Here is a 15,943-nt window from a genome sequence, read left to right on the forward strand (position 1 = left end):
TTACACATTCTTAAAATAAAGTGGTGATCCTAACTGACCTAAGACAGGGAATTTTTACTTGGATTAAATGTCAGGAATTGTGAAAAACTGAGTTTAAATGTGTTGAAGAAGAAGAAAGAAGGAGAAGGAGAAGAAGAAGAAGCCCCAGACCCCCCCCCCCCTAGATAGAAGTATTTCCTGTAGTAGTGGTAGTAGACTCACAGACCTCTCCCTCCCTCTCACCTCTCAGATAGAAGTATTTCCTGTAGTGGTAGTAGGCCCCCAGACCTCTCCCTCCCTCTCACCTCTCAGATAGAAGTATTTCCTGTAGTAATAAGACCCCAGGTCGCAGTGCTCCACAGATCGTTTGGCCCTATCAGCATGCTGTCCCTGTCCGTCTTTAGGGGCCTCCAGCACCGACACCCCGGCGTTGGTGAAGTGGGGGAGAGAGGTCTCCAGGGGCCCCTCCTCTGAGCCACTTCCCCCCCCAGAGCCACTGGAGCTGCCCCCACTGCCAATACTACCCTGCTGAGAAGGGGGAAAAGAGTAATGTTACTATGGAGGCATTGAGGGGGAAGGAGTACCATAACTACGGAGGTATTGAGGGGGAAGGAGTACCGTCGGAGGTATTGAGGGGGAAGGAGTACCGTAACTACGGAGGTATTGAGGGGGAAGGAGTACCGTAACTACGGAGGTATTGAGGGGGAAGGAGTACCGTTACTAAGGAGGTATTGAGGGGGAAGGAGTACAGTAACTACGGAGGTATTGAGGGGGAAGGAGTACCGTAACTACGGAGGTATTGAGGGGGAAGGAGTACCGTAACTACGGAGGTATTGAGGGGGAAGGAGTACCGTAACTACGGAGGTATTGAGGGGGAAGGAGTACCGTAACTCACGGAGGTATTGAGGGGGAAGGAGTACCGTAACTACGGAGGTATTGAGGGGGAAGGAGTACCGTAACTACGGAGGTATTGAGGGGGAAGGAGTACCATTACTACGGAGGTATTGAGGGGGAAGGAGTACCATTACTACGGAGGTATTGAGGGGGAAGGAGTACCGTAACTACGGAGGTATTGAGGGGGAAGGAGTACCGTAACTACGGAGGTATTGAGGGGGAAGGAGTACCGTAACTACGGAGGTATTGAGGGGGAAGGAGTACCGTAACTACGGAGGTATTGAGGGGGAAGGAGTACCGTAACTCACGGAGGTATTGAGGGGGAAGGAGTACCGTAACTACGGAGGTATTGAGGGGGAAGGAGTACCGTAACTACGGAGGTATTGAGGGGGAAGGAGTACCGTAACTACGGAGGTATTGAGGGGGAAGGAGTACCGTAACTACGGAGGTATTGAGGGGGAAGGAGTACCGTAACTACGGAGGTATTGAGGGGGGAAGGAGTACCGTAACTACGGAGGTATTGAGGGGGAAGGAGTACCGTAACTACGGAGGTATTGAGGGGGAAGGAGTACCGTAACTATGGAGGCATTGAGGGGGAAGGAGTACCGTAACTATGGAGGTATTGAGGGGGAAGGAGTACCGTAACTATGGAGGTATTGAGGGGGAAGGAGTACCGTAACTATGGAGGTATTGAGGGGGAAGGAGTACCGTAACTATGGAGGTATTGAGGGGGAAGGAGTACCGTAACTATGGAGGTATTGAGGGGGAAGGAGTACCGTAACTATGGAGGTATTGAGGGGGAAGGAGTACCGTTACTATGGAGGTATTGAGGGGGAAGGAGTACCGTAACTATGGAGGTATTGAGGGGGAAGGAGTACCATTACTATGGAGGTATTGAGGGGGAAGGAGTACCGTTACTATGGAGGTATTGAGGGGGAAGGAGTACCGTTACTATGGAGGTATTGAGGGGGAAGGAGTACCGTTACTATGGAGGTATTGAGGGGGAAGGAGTACCGTTACTTTGGAGGTATTGAGGGGGAAGGAGTACCGTAACTATGGAGGTATTGAGGGGGAAGGAGTACCGTTACTATGGAGGTATTGAGGGGGAAGGAGTACCGTTACTATGGAGGTATTGAGGGGGAAGGAGTAATGTTACTATGGAGGTATTGAGGGGGGGAAAGGCGTGATTTTATGACATGTTTGAAAGATGAACTGTCTGATATCACATTTGAACTATCGTTGATATTGGAAATAGGTCATGGAAATGTGTAAGGGTATAGCGCGAGTCAGTGTACACATTCATTGGCCAGTTTATTAGTTAAACACATCTAGTACTGGGTTGGACCTCCCTTTTCCCTCCAGAACAGCCTGAATTCTTTGGGCCATGGAAACTTTGCTCAAATGGTATCAAGGGACCTAACGTTTTCCAGGAAAATATTGCCCACACCGTTACACCGCTGCCAGCAGCCTGTACTGTTGACACCAGGCAGGATGGGGTCATGGACTCACTCTGTCATCAGCATGAAGCAACAGGAACTGGGATTCGTCGGACAAGGCAATGTTTTTCCAGTCCTCAATTGTCCAGTGTTGATGATCACGGGCCCACTGGAGCTGCTTCATCTGGGTTTTAGCTGATAGGAGTGGAACCCTGTGTGGTCGTCTGCTGCAATCGCCCATCTGTGACGAGGACCGATGAGTTGTACGTTCTGAGATGCCGTTCTGCTCACCACTGCTGTACTGCTCCGTTATTTGTCTGCTTGTTTCCCACCTGTTAGCTCGCACGATTCTTGCCATTCTCCTTCGATGTCTCTCATCAACAAACTGTTTACACCCACAGGACTGCCGCTGACTGGATGTTTTTTGTTTGTTGCACCATTTCTCTGTAACCCTAGACATTGCTGGGTGTGAAAAGCCCGGGAGACCGGACGTTTCTGAGATACTGGAACCAGCATGCCTGGCGCCGACAATCATAGCATTCTCAAAGTCGGTTAGGTCACTCGTTTTTCTAACACTCAATAGAACAGTAACTGAATGTCTCGATGCCGGTCTGCCTGCTTTATATAGCAAGCCACAGCCACATGACTCACTGCCTGTAGGAGCAAACCATTTTTGTGAATGAGGTGGTGTACCTAATAAACTGGCCCACAGTGTATATATTATGCATGTATGTGTGTGTAGTAGGGTTGTAATGATGTTAGTACGCGACTCTAGGCAGTAAGGTAGGAAAGGAAAGAAAATATGAAGGGGCCATCATGTCTTGAGGAAAACCGTCATAATGTCGGACACATCAACCTTATGTTATCACCCAGTTATCACCCAGACACCACCCAGTTATCACCCAGTTATCACCCAGACACCACCCAGTTATCACCCAGACACCACCCAGTTATCACCCAGTTATCACCCAGTTATCACCCAGACACCACCCAGACACCACCCAGTTATCACCCAGACACCACCCAGACACCACCCAGTTATCACCCAGTTATCACCCAGACACAACTAATTATATTGCATGCGACAGCACAACATATTTGGCGTAAAGTACGTTTTTTTGAAGGACCATATCGTTTCGTCAGCTATGTGTGTGTTTCTTTGTCAAGGAAAAACTGGTGGTATGACAACACTAGGTGTGTAGTGTGTGTGTCTTGTTGTATGTATTTGTGTGTTTAGTGTGTTTAGTGTGTGTGTGTGTGTGTGTGTGTTTGTGTGTGTGTGTGTGTCTGTGTGTATATACGTGTCCTCCTACCCGTTTAGAGAGGCCAATGTTCCTCTCTCCCTCTCCTCCCAGTTCATTCCTGAAACAAGGGCAGTTCAGCACCAGATCGTTGCTCTTCTCATCACCAGGGTCTAGGGCAGGGTTAGTGGTGTGAGTCCCACCCTGTCCCGCGCCCGCCTCCTTCCCACTCAGCTCCTCCTGGGACCCGCACGGAGACCCGCCCCCGCCGCATACCCCACTCTGATTGGACGAGAGCGAGGAAGTGGCGGAGGCCGAGGCAGCGGCCGCAGCGGAGGCGCCCGTGGTGGTGTTCTTGCGTTTCCCGCCGGACTGTCGACCCTGGATGGCCTCGTTGAGGTCGAAGAGGATACTCTGCACGTCAAAGTGAGCAAAGCCTTTCTGACAAGACCAGGGTTTTGGAGGGGGGCCGATGACGTCCTCCCGCCCCCCATCCTCCACGTCAGACCCAGCCCGGGACGAGTCACCCTCGGCCTTGACGCTGCGGAGCTTCCTGAAGATGGATTCCCCTCCAGTCTCCGACTGGAATCAGATAAGATCATGACTTTATTATCCCCATAGGGAAATGTTGTTTGCATCACTGTGCATATATTAAAAACATTAAACAATGTATGGATAAAAACAATTATTGATGAAATGTACAGACTCATAATACATTTAAAAAAACGTATTAAACATAGACATGACAATTGTGACCTGTTTCAAGAAGCTAGGCAGTCTAGCAGGAGAAGCGTTAACATTTGCTTTTGGCAGAAATGTCTTCTGGAATGTGAACTTTCATGTGCATTAATAACAAAAGTGTATGCCATCTTTAAATACGAATAAAATGGTTAAAAATTACGAGTCTAGTTGGTTTAGCCACGGAAAAATACAGGAACCTTTCTCGCTAGCGCTGATTGGTTAAGATAATGGATGGGCTGGACATGCCGAGAGATGAGTTCTGATTGGTCTGCCATGTAGCAGGCTTCTGTCTATAACATGAGCTGCTCAGTATGTGTAGATAATCCTTGCTACTGCGGCTTTTTTTTGAAAGATATCATGAAGAACTGAAAAAGTGTTGCTACTGCTCTCAACATTGCCGCCCTGAAGTTAACAGAAACTATAGACAAAGATCAGTGGGAAAAAGTTGTGATGGACTACTTTCTGGAGGACGATGAAAAGGAATAAGACAGTGAGGAAATTCCTGATTTAGGAAAAAATATTTTCATTGAACCAGACATTGTAGACTTCTGATGACAGTGATGGGGAAGAAATGTGATCAACAGTGTTGTTGTCACAGAAGAAGTTGACCGAGATTTGAAATCAGTCGAATGCCTGGTGGAAGCAGAGAGATGATTGCCAAATGTGGAGAGTCAAAAATAGAACACAGAAGGCTGTTTTATAAACACCTGTCTCTGGATTACATCTTTAAACTAGGGGCAACCATGGCATCCACGACCGAGGGAGAAAAGCATTCATCCATGTAAACGGATAAGAGTCTAGCTACATTTTCAGATATTATACGTTTCTAATTCTGTCAGAAAGTCATTTTCATTTCAAGTTTAAGGATACTGTTAGCTAGCTAGCTAACATTGAACCTAGTTGGTTAGCTGTAGCTACCGGCAGGGTGCATGGTAGTATGAGTTGGGATTATGGGTCCTTGTTTAGCTAGCTAGCTATGTCAAACACTATGCAAGTAACAATTTCACTGTACCGTTTACACCTTCTGTATCATGTGTATGTGACAAATAAACTCTGATTTTGTTTTATGTAATGTGAAGAACATGATCTGCACCAAAGTCAGATTAGGATATAGGCCAAGGACTAGATAGTGTATTTTTACTACTGCTTTCACCACTTTTAGTCTTAATCTTTGGTTGTTTACTACACCACCTTACTCCCTCTGTTTAGCACATGGCCTCACTTGTGAATCCTTAAAGAGATAGGTGTGGCTAAAAGCTTAAGAGGGTGTGAATGATGTTAAATAGGTGTAGACAAAAATCTCTCTCCAGTAGGTGTACCAAAAAACTCAAGGGCCATTTTCTTAAATGTGGGATTACAAATGTATCAATTTACAAAGCTGAATTACTTTCCCATAGTTCCTCAACTGCAGTGTACGATATACAATTTTCTAGTTCTGAGTCTCTACTTTTTTTCCAATGTAAAAAACACAATTTCAAATTTTGCTACATAGAACCGAATCGAGGTGGTGGGTCAGAATTACAGACAAGATAAATACAAATCATTCAATAGCTGGCTAATGTTTTTGTTTAAATGATGCATCTGGACACAGACCCATCTTTTTGTTTAATATGGCTGCTGGTTCCTGATCTGAGAACACCGTTTGAGGAGTCACCTGAAGTTTGAGAGGAATGGGAGATGCAGTAGAGGAATGCAGTGTTGAGGCATAGGGTTCGTAATGAGCACGACTGATTACTACTCTGAACTGTGAGTGGTGAGCTTTCTGGCGACCAGAGCTGATGAAGGCATCACACAAGTCGGTGCCATACATTTTGAAGCAGAAGTCAAGTGGTTACGCAAGTCAGGCTGGTTCCAAGATCAAACCACGTGCTGTTCCTCTTCATCTTTGGAGGATTCATGCATTCAAAGACTTGGCCACTATTGGTTGACCTAGCTAGCTATAGTTAGCTAGGTCAACCAATATATCATGAGTAGCCTAGCAATAGCTAGCTAGGTCAACCAATACATCATCATGAGTAGCCTAGCAATAGCTAGCTAGATCAACCAATACATCATCATGAGTAGCCTAGCTATAGCTAGCTAGGTCAACCAATACATCATCATGAGTAGCCTAGCAATAGCTAGCTAGGTCAACCAATACATCATCATGAGAAGCCTAGATATAGCTAGGCTACTGATGATGTTGTATTGGTTGACCTAGCCAACTATAGCTAGGCTACTCATGATGATGTATTGCTTGTTTTTTGCTTTTGAAGCACTTTGAGATTTGTTTCTGTTATCAAAAGGGCTATATAAGTTTAATAAATCATTATTATTATTAATATTAATGAGATAGTAAAAAGTGCAGTTCATGTACTCTACCTTGGACCTCCTCTTCAGATGTTTCTCTCTTTCCTTCAGGCGACTGGCGGGGCTACCTCTGGTAGGACCCTGGGGTCCATCAGGTAGATCCAGGGCAGCCTGTTTGTGCGGGGCCACCGTCAGCAGCTCACCAAGTCTGTCCGGCGCCGGGCTGCGTTGATCAGGAGCCTCCTGGGACGTATAGCCCTTGAATGAATGAAGTTTATTTGACACATTTAAAATACATACAATAAGTGTATTCAACATCCTCTGGAATTCTTTGTACATTTTTTTTGTGTTCTTTTTTTAACTATACTAATTGTTTTACATCAATCATTAAAATACCTTGAGCATATCAAAGAAGCTCTCCCCTGAGCCTGCATGTTTGTCTATGGAGGAGGTGCTTCCGTACTCTCGGTGCATGGGCGTCCAGCCGGAGAAGGACCAGCCCTCGCCCCCGTCACCCTCCAGCTCAGAGATAGTGATGTCACTGTTGGAGCGCTGGCGGATACGCCTCATGCCTTTGCGCGGCGAGCCCTGGTAGCCGTCTGGCGACAGGTAGCGGTTGTCTTTGCTGTGATGTCTGCTGTGGTGCATCTTGCTCTTCAGGGTGTTGTGGATGTTCCGGAGCATCGAGGAGTCCTGAGGGCTGATCAGGTGGCCCAGTTTAGCTGACAGGTTGCTATGGGCCGTGGTCGCCGAGCCTGAACCCGAGCTCCGTTCTCTTTCTCCGCTCCCGGCCGACCCGCGTTCCCCGGCCGACCCGCGTTCCCCGGCCGACCCGCGTTCCCCGGCCGACCCGCCTGACCCACATTCTCCGCCACCTGAAGATGACATGGTGGAACTCGGGGAGTCCGTATCTACGGTGATGTGCCACACCCCGCCCGTTCCATCCCGTTTGGGGGGCCAGTCCGCCACGCGGGCCCTGACCCCCATCTTGGGAACCCCCGGGGTGGAGGAGGAAGAGGAGCCGGATGAGGAAGAGGAGGTGAGGTGGGTGCTCTCGGAGCGAGGTGGGGGGGCGCCACCGTTGGGGAGGCGCAAGCGACGGGTGTAGAATTCATCAGAGGCAGGTACCGAGCCGCCCACCGAACGCTCCGTCTGAGACCGCTTCAGACTGGTCATGGTGGGGTAAGGTTAGGGGGTAAGGTGGGGTAAGGGAGAGCTCAGCAGTAGAGATGGAGCATTATGCCCAGGGACAGGAGAGGATAGAGAGCCTCACAGAGCATGGGTGGACTGGAGGAGGGAGAGAGAAAGGGAGGCCAGACAGAAGGTTGTTGCTAGTGTTGGTCCTCCTCAGGTCTGTATGCTGCGTCGGTCTCTGGTGAACTCTGCAGGAGAGAGAGGAAGAGGAGAGAGAGAGGAAGAAGAGAAGAGAGAGGAAGAGAAGAAAAGAGGAAGAGGAGAGCGAGCAGAGAAAGAGGAGAGGAAGAAAGAGAGGAAGAGGGTTAGATGATGGGTTAGGCCTCCATGTCAGAGAGGCCTTTGGCATGGCTATAACAACTGAAGTTGTTTTAAATCAAGCAGAAGAAACACATAGCTCAGACTCTCACTCTCTCACTAACTGGCTGACGACGCGGCAGTTGGCAGCGTGGTAGGCACAGCTTTTCCCATTTAATCAATCATAAAATGTAGGATTAGCTGATAACTGCGAAACAAACATTCTGGATAATATAGAGAACCTTGAATGATTTATTGATCAGCATTTTGATATGCTCGAAAAAGAATCAGATAAATCGAAGCGAACAAGAAGAGGACATCTCCTCGAGCGAAACTGCCGTCAAATTGTAAATGTAATAATTGGAGGGGGACATTTCTATAACTACGTCTCCAGAATATAGAGCACTGCTTACAAGCATGAGAGAACAGTTAAAACAACTGGATCTATTGCCTGGGCTACTGGGGGAGGTTGAGGCATTAAAAACAGGAATGGATTACAGTAACAAAATGGAAGAAATTCGAGCGGAAAATAAGATATTGAAAAAGTACCGTGGACTCCCTAAAAGACACTACAGAGATGCTATGGTATGATAATAAAACAATGAAAGCAGAATTACTTGATATAAAGTGCAGAAGTATGAAGAATAATATTGTTATAATAGGAATAAAGGAGGATGAAAACAGTCAACGGAGGGGGAAAAAAAAAATCTAGGTTTTCATGAAACGTAATCTCAAAATGACGGACGAACAGGTGTAAACAATTGATCTTCAAAGAGCTCACCATTTCGGTGGCAGAGGGGAGAGAAGGTAGCTAGTAGTAGTAGCTAGGCTAACTCAGTACAAAAATGAAGATTAACTTGCTACAACAGGACTGGGAGCTGAAGGAAAACAGAAATGTGTGTGGGTGGTTGGTTGGCTTACTCGCTCTAGACTGTCAGTACTGCATGTCTTTGCAATCGTGTCATGGCTGTGTCGGGGTCGATTGTAGGTTAAACGTATGTATCCCTATATGGGTAGTGTGAGGCCTAAGACACGTTTTTACTGGCAGGACATAATGAGGACTACATAGCTCTCTGCTGATAGGAATATAACAGGATATAATGAGGACTACATGTATCTCTGCTGATAGGAATATAACAGGACATAATGAGGACTACATGTCTCTCTGCAATTAGGAATATAACAGGACATAATGAGGACTACATAACGCCCTGCTGATAGGAATATAACAGGACATAATGAGGACTACATGTCTCTCTGCTGATAGGAATATAACAGGATATGAGGACTACATGTCTCTGCCGATAGGAATATAACAGGACATAATGAGGAACTACATAACGCCCTGCTGATAGGAATATAACAGGACATAATGAGGACTACATGTCTCTCTGCTGATAGGAATATAACAGGACATAATGAGGACTACATGTCTCTCTGCTGATAGGAATATAACAGGACATAATGAGGACTACATGTCTCTGCTGATAGGAATATAACAGGACATAATGAGGAACTAGATGTCTCTGCTGATAGGAATATAACAGTATACAATGAGGACTACATGTCTCTCTGCTGTGCTGGGAAAAGTACCCAATTGTCATACTTGAGTAAAAGTAAAGATACCCAGTAAAATACTACTTAAGTAAAAGTATTTGGTTTTAAATATACTTAAGAATCAAAAGTAAATGTAATTGATAAAATGTACTTAAGTATCACAAGTAGAAATACATTTCAAATTCCTCAAACCAGATTACATAATTTTCTAGTTTTTTTTATTTTAATTACGGATAACCAGGGTACACTCCAACACTCAGACATCATTTACAAACAAAGCATGTGTGTTTAGTGAGTCCTCCAGATCAGAGGCAGTAGGGATGACCAGGGATGTTCTCTGTTTAGTGAGTCCTCCAGATCAGAGGCAGTAGGGATGACCAGGGATGTTCTCTGTTTAGTGAGTCCTCCAGATCAGAGGCAGTAGGGATGACCAGGGATGTTCTCTGTTTAGTGAGTCCTCCAGATCAGAGGCAGTAGGGATGACCAGGGATGTTCTCTGTTTAGTGAGTCCTCAAGATCAGAGGCAGTAGGGATGACCAGGGATGCTCTCTGTTTAGCGAGTCCTCCAGATCAGAGGCAGTAGGGATGACCAGGGATGTTCTCTTGATAAGTGGGTGAATTGGACCATTTTCCTGTCCTGCTAAGCAATCAAAATGTAACAAGAACTTTTAGGTGTCAGGGAAAATATACTGAGTAAAAAGTACAGTATTTTCTTTAGGAATGTAGTGAAGTAAAAGTAAAAGTTGTCAAAAATAATGAGTAAAGTAAAAATACTTTCAAGTACTACTTAAGTACTTTACACCACTGCTCAGAAGAGAATTCCCACACTGCCACACAGGGCTGCACAATATGGGCAAATCATCTAGGACTTATTTTTAACCAAAAACTGCAATTGAGATTTGACTCGCGAATTAGAGCAAAACTGTTGGAATCACGGAAATAGAATGACCATTCTAATTCTATAGTTAGAATATAATAGTGGGCACTTTGAATAAAATGTTGTTTGAGATGACAATGAATTAAAATGCAACGGAGGAGTTATTGTGACAGGGTAGGATCTAAAGTGTTGGTACGTGTTTCCTAGGGGACCCTATACGCTTCGGCTACATTGCATGTTTTCTCTTAGCTGATTTAGGTCTACACCGTGACTGGAATTATCAGGCTGTATTAACTAGCTACGTTTGCTCTTACTCAGTACATTCATTAGCTATTAGCATTAGCTGCTAACAATTAGCGGCAACTTGCTAAGAAAAGACAAACTAGCTGTTTGCTGATGTAAGGAACACAAACTAATAGTGTCATTATAGAACGCCAGTGGATTTATATTAAGATTAAAGTGAAAACAACATTGTTGTCATCAACATTGTTGTATGTGCTGCATTGACCATGCAGACAGAAAGCAAGTGTCTCCTGGTTGAGGAACATCAAATGCGCTCGAGTGACGGGGGCGTGGCTAGGTCTGTGTGGAAAATGGCATGGAGAGAAAGAACAGGGAGAGAGATGACTCTAGAGTAGCAAAGTAAACTATAAAAATTAACATTACACATGGCGTATCACATTTATTAACAAACCAAACATTCAAATACCGGTATAGAAGGTAAAGTAAAAACCCAAACTGGTCCCTGCATCAGTACCGATACATCATAAAATACGGTATACCGCCCAGCCCTAGTCAGGATCGAGGGGAAGATGAACGGAGCAAAGTACAGTGAGACCCTTGATGAAAACCTTCTCCAGAGCACTCAGGACATCAGACTGGGGTGAAGGTTCACCTTCCAACAGGACAACGACCCTAAGCACACAGCCAAGACAACGCAGGAGTGGCTTCGGGACAAGTCTCTGAATGTCCTTGAGTGGCCCAATCAGAGCCCGGACTTGAACCCGATCTAACATCTCTGGAGAGACCTGAAAATAGCTGTGCAGCGACACTCTCTATCCAACCTGACAGAGCTTGAGATGATCTGCAGAGGAGAATGTGAGAAACTCCCCAAATACAGGTGTGCCAAGCTTGTAGCGTCATACCCAAGATGACTCCAGGCTGTAATTGCTGCCAAAGGTGCTTCAAAAAAGTACTGAGTAAAAGGTCTGAATACTTATGCAGATGTGATATTTCCATTTTTTATAAATTTGCAAAAAATGTATATATATATTTTTTTTTGCTTTGTCATTATGGGGTGTTGTGTGTAGATTGATGAGGGAAAAAAGGATTTAATCCATTTTAGAATAAGGCTGTAAGTTAACAAAATGTGGTAAAAGTCAAAGGGTTTGAATACTTTCCGAATGCACTGTAACTAATTTATTTATTTGACATTTAGCAGGATGAAATCCCTTTTGAGATGCACCACCACCTTTTCAAGTGTTCCAAAAAAATAAAAAATACTCAGTAACAATAATATGGAAACTACGGTCTACTAATATCATTTAAATAGTAACAATAATTTTTAAAAGTATAATAAAAAGTTGTACAACTACATCTAAGTACGTATAACATACATACATATTAACAAATATCTTCACATGGTGACATTTCTATTAGTTACAAACAGTTTGTTCTAGTGTTGCACGGTATACCGAAATTTCAGTACTTTTGATTTTGTACTATAATTTTTGTTACGTTCTGTACTTCTGTCAAATGTGTCTCACGTGATTGAGAGGATCATGCCTGTCTATCAGCACTGCTCCTTTATAGCACAAAGAGCAGAAAGTCTGCTGCACTTCCTCATTCATTACTAGAGCTGTCTGGGCTGCATTGTTCGCTCCCCACTCACGCTGCACAGAAGTTAACACACTTGAATAATGCGTCACAGCATGTAGAAATGTTGAAACTGTTCATTACTGTTCGCCAAACAATGTCCATACAGGCTAGAACACAATGCAAGACAATACCGGTAGCTTCCAACTTTAATTGCAGGCTAACTTTCCTTGTTAGCTTACAGCTGAAGCAACATCAATTCACTACCCTAGTACTTTGTTTGTGATATTACGCAAACATGCTGATTTCAAAGCTGATTGTCACCAAAAACGTTATTAATTCACTTAATCTCCCTTGCCTCCCATTTGGGTTTCCACTAGATTCCATAGACAGTCAGATTCCACAGCCAGGTTCTGCCTCACAAATGAAGTCATTATTTTCTTAAAGACACAGAGCAAACTTTTTATAAAAGAAGAGATTGATCAGTACAATAAAAAAATAGTGCCTTCAGAAAGTATTCATACCCCTTGACTTATTCCATGTTGTGTTGTGTTACAGCCTGAATTCAAAATCGATTTAAAAAAAAGTATAATTCTCACCCATCCCCACACAATACCCCATAATGACAAAATGAAAACATGTTTTTAGAAATCGTTGCAAATGTATTGAAAAATAAATACAGAAATATTTAATTTACATACACACTTGAGTCAATACTTTGTAGAAGCACCTTTGACAGCGATTACAGCTGGGAGTCTTTCTGGGCAAGTCTCTAAGAGCTTTGCACATCTGGATTGGTATACACTGAACAAAAATACAAATGCAACACAAAATTGTTGGTCCCATGTTTCACGAGCTAAAAAAAAAAATGTTCCATACGCACAAAAAGCTTCTCTCTCAAATTTTCGACCTGTCCCCAAATGAATATAGTTGGTTCAGAGTTGGTTTTGATATTTAAACCTGCGTGTTCTGATCTCGTCTGGTGTGGGTGGACAAAATCAACATGCACACGCGCACCTGGTCTAGTCAGCATGTAACACAACGAAATGTGGAAAAAGTCAAGGGGTGTAAATACTTTCTGTATGTTCTCCTAGTAAGTCCTAAATGGAAGGGATTGTTTGTCATTTGTAGCCCCATGAAATCAAATAAAAGAAATAAAAGAAAAAAAGAAAAATCGGAATAACGCAATGCATACACTCCTATTGAATAATATGCATTCACCTGTATTGTGAATTGGCCTAGGGTACAATTTAATTTCCCCAGTTTATCAATAGAGATTTACCATTCAAATAAATTATTACCATTATGCTACATTGATTAAAACATTTTTTTTTTAAAGTCTAATTGATTGCATAATTAGTTCCTAAATGCATACATTGCTGCCTCTAAAAAATATTGACATCAAAATGTTTAAATGTAACGACATTGAAGTCAAAAGACGACCGATTGAACAGAGCAGTAGCTGAGTTTGTCTGGATCAAGTGGCATTCTGGGACTTTAGCTAATACCAGGGGCCACGTTATAATTCAGAAATCTGTCTTTTCAAAACACAGACCATCAAAAAAAATAAATGCATTTAAACCATTTCAAATGCATTTTATATTGAACATGAACAGTGATTTTTTGTTGTTGCTTCAATAGAGTGATCAGGGGCAACTACAGTTTTCCTTCACAGGAAACACATTAGTGTAACATATTTGGCAGGAAATAGCTTCATTTTCATCAGATGACAACAGAAGTGCAACGCTATTTGGCTGGCAGCCATACAAGTAAATGAGCTTACAATGAAAAAGCAGGTCTTTTTTGCTAAAAAAGAGGCATAGCCATCATACTGTATTTCTAATGTTCATCATACAAAGAACGTAGTCAGCTACATTTCCTAATGTTTTGCTTTAAGTTAATCTCACATTGTACGGGAGAAAAGTCAGCTGCACAAATCAAATCAAATTTTATTGAACACATGTGCCAAATACAACAGGTGTAGTAGACCTTACAGTGAAAGGCTTACTTACAAGCCCTTAACCAACAACGCAGTTTTATGAGAAAATAAATAAAAGTAACAAATAATTATAGAGCAGCAGTAAAATAACAATAGCGAGGCTATATACAGGGGGGTACCGGTTCAGAGTCAATGTGCGGGGGCACCGGTTAGTCGAGGTAATATGTACATGTAGGTAGAGTTATTAAAGTGAATATGCATAGATGATAACAGAGAGTAGCGGCAGCGTAAAAGGGAGGGGGGGTGCAAATAGTCTGGGTAGCCATTTGATTAGATGTTCAGGAGTCTTATGGCTTGGGGGTATAAGCTATTTAGAAGCCTCTTGGACCTAGAATTGGCGCTCCGGTACCGCTTGCTGTGTGGTAGCAGAGAGAACAGTCTATGACTAGGGTGGCTGGAGTCTTTGACAATTTTTAGGGCCTTCCTCAGACACCGCCTGGTATAGAGGTCCTGGATGTCAGGAAGCTTGGCCCCAGTGATGTACTGGGCCGTACGCACTACCCTCTGCAGTGCCTTGCGGTCGGAGGCCGAGCACTTGTCATACCAGGCAGTGATGCAACCCATCAGGATGCTCTCGATGGTGCAGCTGTAGAACCTTTTGAGGATCTGAGGACTCATGCCAAAGTGTTGTCTGCTGATAGAATGCCATTTGTGAATTCTCATCTGAGTGGAGAAGTGAAACTGAAGCACAAAATTCTGCGTTAAACGCAATCCCTCTAATACGCCTTGTTTTTTGTTGTTGTGGTATCGTTTCGGAATCGAGTATTGTGATGGTAACGTGTATCATGATACTAAACCTGGAATCGAAGTCAAAATTCTGGTTCTTAACATTTGAAAAAGGGCTTTCTTATTATTAAGTTTTCCATCGTTTAAAAAAAAAAATGAACTAGTGAAATTTGCAAGTTGTGGAGTTTATTCTTTACCGTGTACCAAACAGCAGGATATAGGACTTTGTTTTATTAAAAACCTTAAATTATTTTAGAGAATTCATTTTTGTAAAGTATTAAAAACATCTTGGAGAGTTTCTAAATATTTGAATCCGATGTCATCATATAACTGTCATCAGTTAAGGTGTACAACTACCACTATTCATTTATAGTATTTTTTTCCTCTCATTATTATCAATGTTATCAACGGTGCCAATCATTTTGGGCCGGACTGGATAGGAATCTCTTTCTTCCCAGCAGTATTAAATGAACTAGTGACAGTTGGTGGTGAATTTATGTATCAATTCACTGCATTACGGTTCCGATCAAAATAATCTGAATCACTCTATTCCCTGTAGTAATAACTTAGTAACAGTATGACTATCAATTCCCTGTAGTATATACACATGGCCATAAACTGGGTGGTTCGTACCCTGAATGCTGATTGTCTGACAGCCATGATATATCAGACTGTATACCACAGGTATGACAAAACATGTATTTTAACAGCTCTAATTATGTTGGTAACCAGTTTATAATAGCAATAAGGCACCTTGGGGGTTTGTGGTATATGGCCAATAAACCACGGCTAAGGACTGTATCCAGGCACTCTGCATCGCATCGTGCCTGAGAACAGCCCTTAGCCGTGCTATATTGGCCATACACCCCACCTCCTCGGGCCTTACTGTTTCAATTTC

General features: G+C 43.5%; 1 protein-coding gene across 4 annotated transcripts in view; it reads right to left on the bottom strand.

The window, feature by feature from the left end:
* The window catches only part of LOC106571085 (signal-induced proliferation-associated 1-like protein 1), a 411,827-nt gene that overhangs the window by 68,754 nt on the left and 327,130 nt on the right, over positions 1–15,943 (bottom strand). For all 4 annotated transcript variants that reach the window (XR_001320847.2, XR_001320848.2, XM_014143753.2 and 1 more), the window contains exons 3-6: positions 6,977–7,962; positions 6,653–6,838; positions 3,623–4,132; positions 285–507 (exon numbers count right to left, since the gene is read on the bottom strand). Coding sequence is in view for 2 of the 4 variants with exons in the window: in XM_014143753.2 (XP_013999228.1) it covers positions 285–507; positions 3,623–4,132; positions 6,653–6,838; positions 6,977–7,756 (1,699 nt within the window). In the remaining 2 variants the exon portion in view is untranslated. The remainder of the gene's footprint in view (positions 1–284; positions 508–3,622; positions 4,133–6,652; positions 6,839–6,976; positions 7,963–15,943) is intronic.

This window comes from Salmo salar, chromosome ssa15, assembly GCF_905237065.1.
Source record: "Salmo salar chromosome ssa15, Ssal_v3.1, whole genome shotgun sequence".
In the NCBI taxonomy this organism is placed as follows: Eukaryota; Metazoa; Chordata; class Actinopteri; order Salmoniformes; family Salmonidae; genus Salmo; species Salmo salar.